The 1,798-nt window shown below is 36.0% G+C and overlaps 1 protein-coding gene across 1 annotated transcript; it reads right to left on the bottom strand.

Annotated features, from left to right (window-relative positions):
* Positions 639-1,310, bottom strand: LOC107611245 (zinc finger protein 4-like). Its single transcript, XM_016313196.1, has one exon. It carries the CDS (start codon positions 1,308-1,310, stop codon positions 639-641), a length of 672 nt encoding a protein of 223 aa, XP_016168682.1.

Raw genomic sequence — 1,798 nt, 5'->3', positions numbered from 1 at the left:
TGCATACTCGTTGAGTCGTTGCTAACGAAATATGTGCCATATGGTGCCAATGTTTATCGACGACCTAACAATCGATCAATGTTACCCTCGAAAAAAGTTTTGTTTGCCAATTTTCCAACGATTCAAAGCTTTATGGACAGCTGAGCCGTGGCCAATGAGCCGGCCCAAATGCACCGTCGATGTGATCATCCGTAACGGACGCCTACGTAGCAGTCATTCCTCGTTTGAAAAGTTGATTCCGACAATTATATAGTTGTAATATGATGTTTATTACTAGATATAATTTCCCCAAAAAATATTTTGAATCAATTCCGCTATGGTTTATAGGCTTGTTACTTTGATTCATCCACGTTATATATGCCGATTTATTTTGGTTTTGAAATCATTTCAAGGAGGCTATATAAGGAGCAAGAATAAATGTAAAAGATTGATATGGGATAAAAGTTCTCAAAGTCAAAGAACAAAATTCAACTATGGAAAATACCAAAGAGAAAAGTAACATTAGTAATAAAGCAACAAGAAGAACCGAAAAGCTTAACTAAAATTAGACTAGATGATGATGCCTAGATAGTCGAGGCACTAAAGAGTAGAACTCGATCGATTTCATCCCTTGAGGATAAACAATAAAGTTTATCTAATTAGTTATTTCTAAGAAGGCTACCGAGATTAGCATGAATCATAGAACTTCTATCACCCGCAACTTCTCTAGATGAAGGAAGTTGAGTAACTCCAAAACCAAATCCAGCATCTGGGTGGTGGCCGTGGTGGCGAGAATTCAGAGGAATGTTGTGTAAGCCTTGGTTTCCGTAGCTAGATGATCCTAAACGAAAACCAGGCATGGTGCAAGGCATATGAAGTATGTGGTGGTGCATATGTGCACCTTGATAAAGAGGTATTGAGTTTGAGCCACGGTAAGGTAGATAATTTGTCATGGTTGTTGGGTATGCACATAATTGATGACTAGCATCAAGCGCAAATGTTCCCCTGTTAAACATTTTGTCCATTTTAGAGAGGACTCTCTCGCGCTTATGAGCATTTTGATGTCCGCCTAAAGCTTGAGAGCTGGCGAATTTCTTGTTGCAAAACTTGCAAGGAAACAAGCGTTCTTGCTTCGTCTGGTTTTCAGCAGTTTTCAAGGATTTGAATGTGAAATTGGAGGATGAGTCGCCACTTTCCATGTTATTGTTGTTGCGGCCAAGACTCAAAGAAAGTAACACCTCTGAGTCATGGTCCGCGGCTGGTGGCTCCTCTAACTTGCGCTTGAGATTTCTACTTACAACATCTCCACCAGCATGGAATATTTCCGACATTATTCTAAAATCTTCAAAGAAGGTTGGAGATTTTTGTGATGTTTTTATAGGATTTTGTAGGGTTTATAAGAGGGTATTTATAAATATTTGAATGTTTGATAAAAGGAAAAATATCTGGGATATATGCAATAGGTTAGCTGGACATAGTAGCATAAATTTGATGGGAAAAAGGATATAAATATTCAATAAGCTTTGACGTGTCACACACAACATGATGGATAAATGTGTAACTTTACAAAATTTAGTTTGCAAGTGATTAGTTAGTCTTATACTACGTACATTTTCTAGAATATATAACGCATTGATTTATTTATTTATTTACTGGTATAATTTGTAAATTCACAAAATCTATGTTGAAGTTATTAATTAACTTTGATATATAATGTAAATAGGGGTGTTAGGGAGCCAGTAAATTTAGTGATTTATAACTATTAATTAGTTATTATTAATATTTTAATGGTGTGAGATTTTATTCAATGGTATGGAAT

Source organism: Arachis ipaensis, chromosome B08 (genome assembly GCF_000816755.2).
Source record: "Arachis ipaensis cultivar K30076 chromosome B08, Araip1.1, whole genome shotgun sequence".
Classification (NCBI taxonomy): Eukaryota; Viridiplantae; Streptophyta; class Magnoliopsida; order Fabales; family Fabaceae; genus Arachis; species Arachis ipaensis.
Note: the sequence above shows the minus strand (reverse complement) of the source record. Positions and strands in the feature narration are given on the sequence as shown.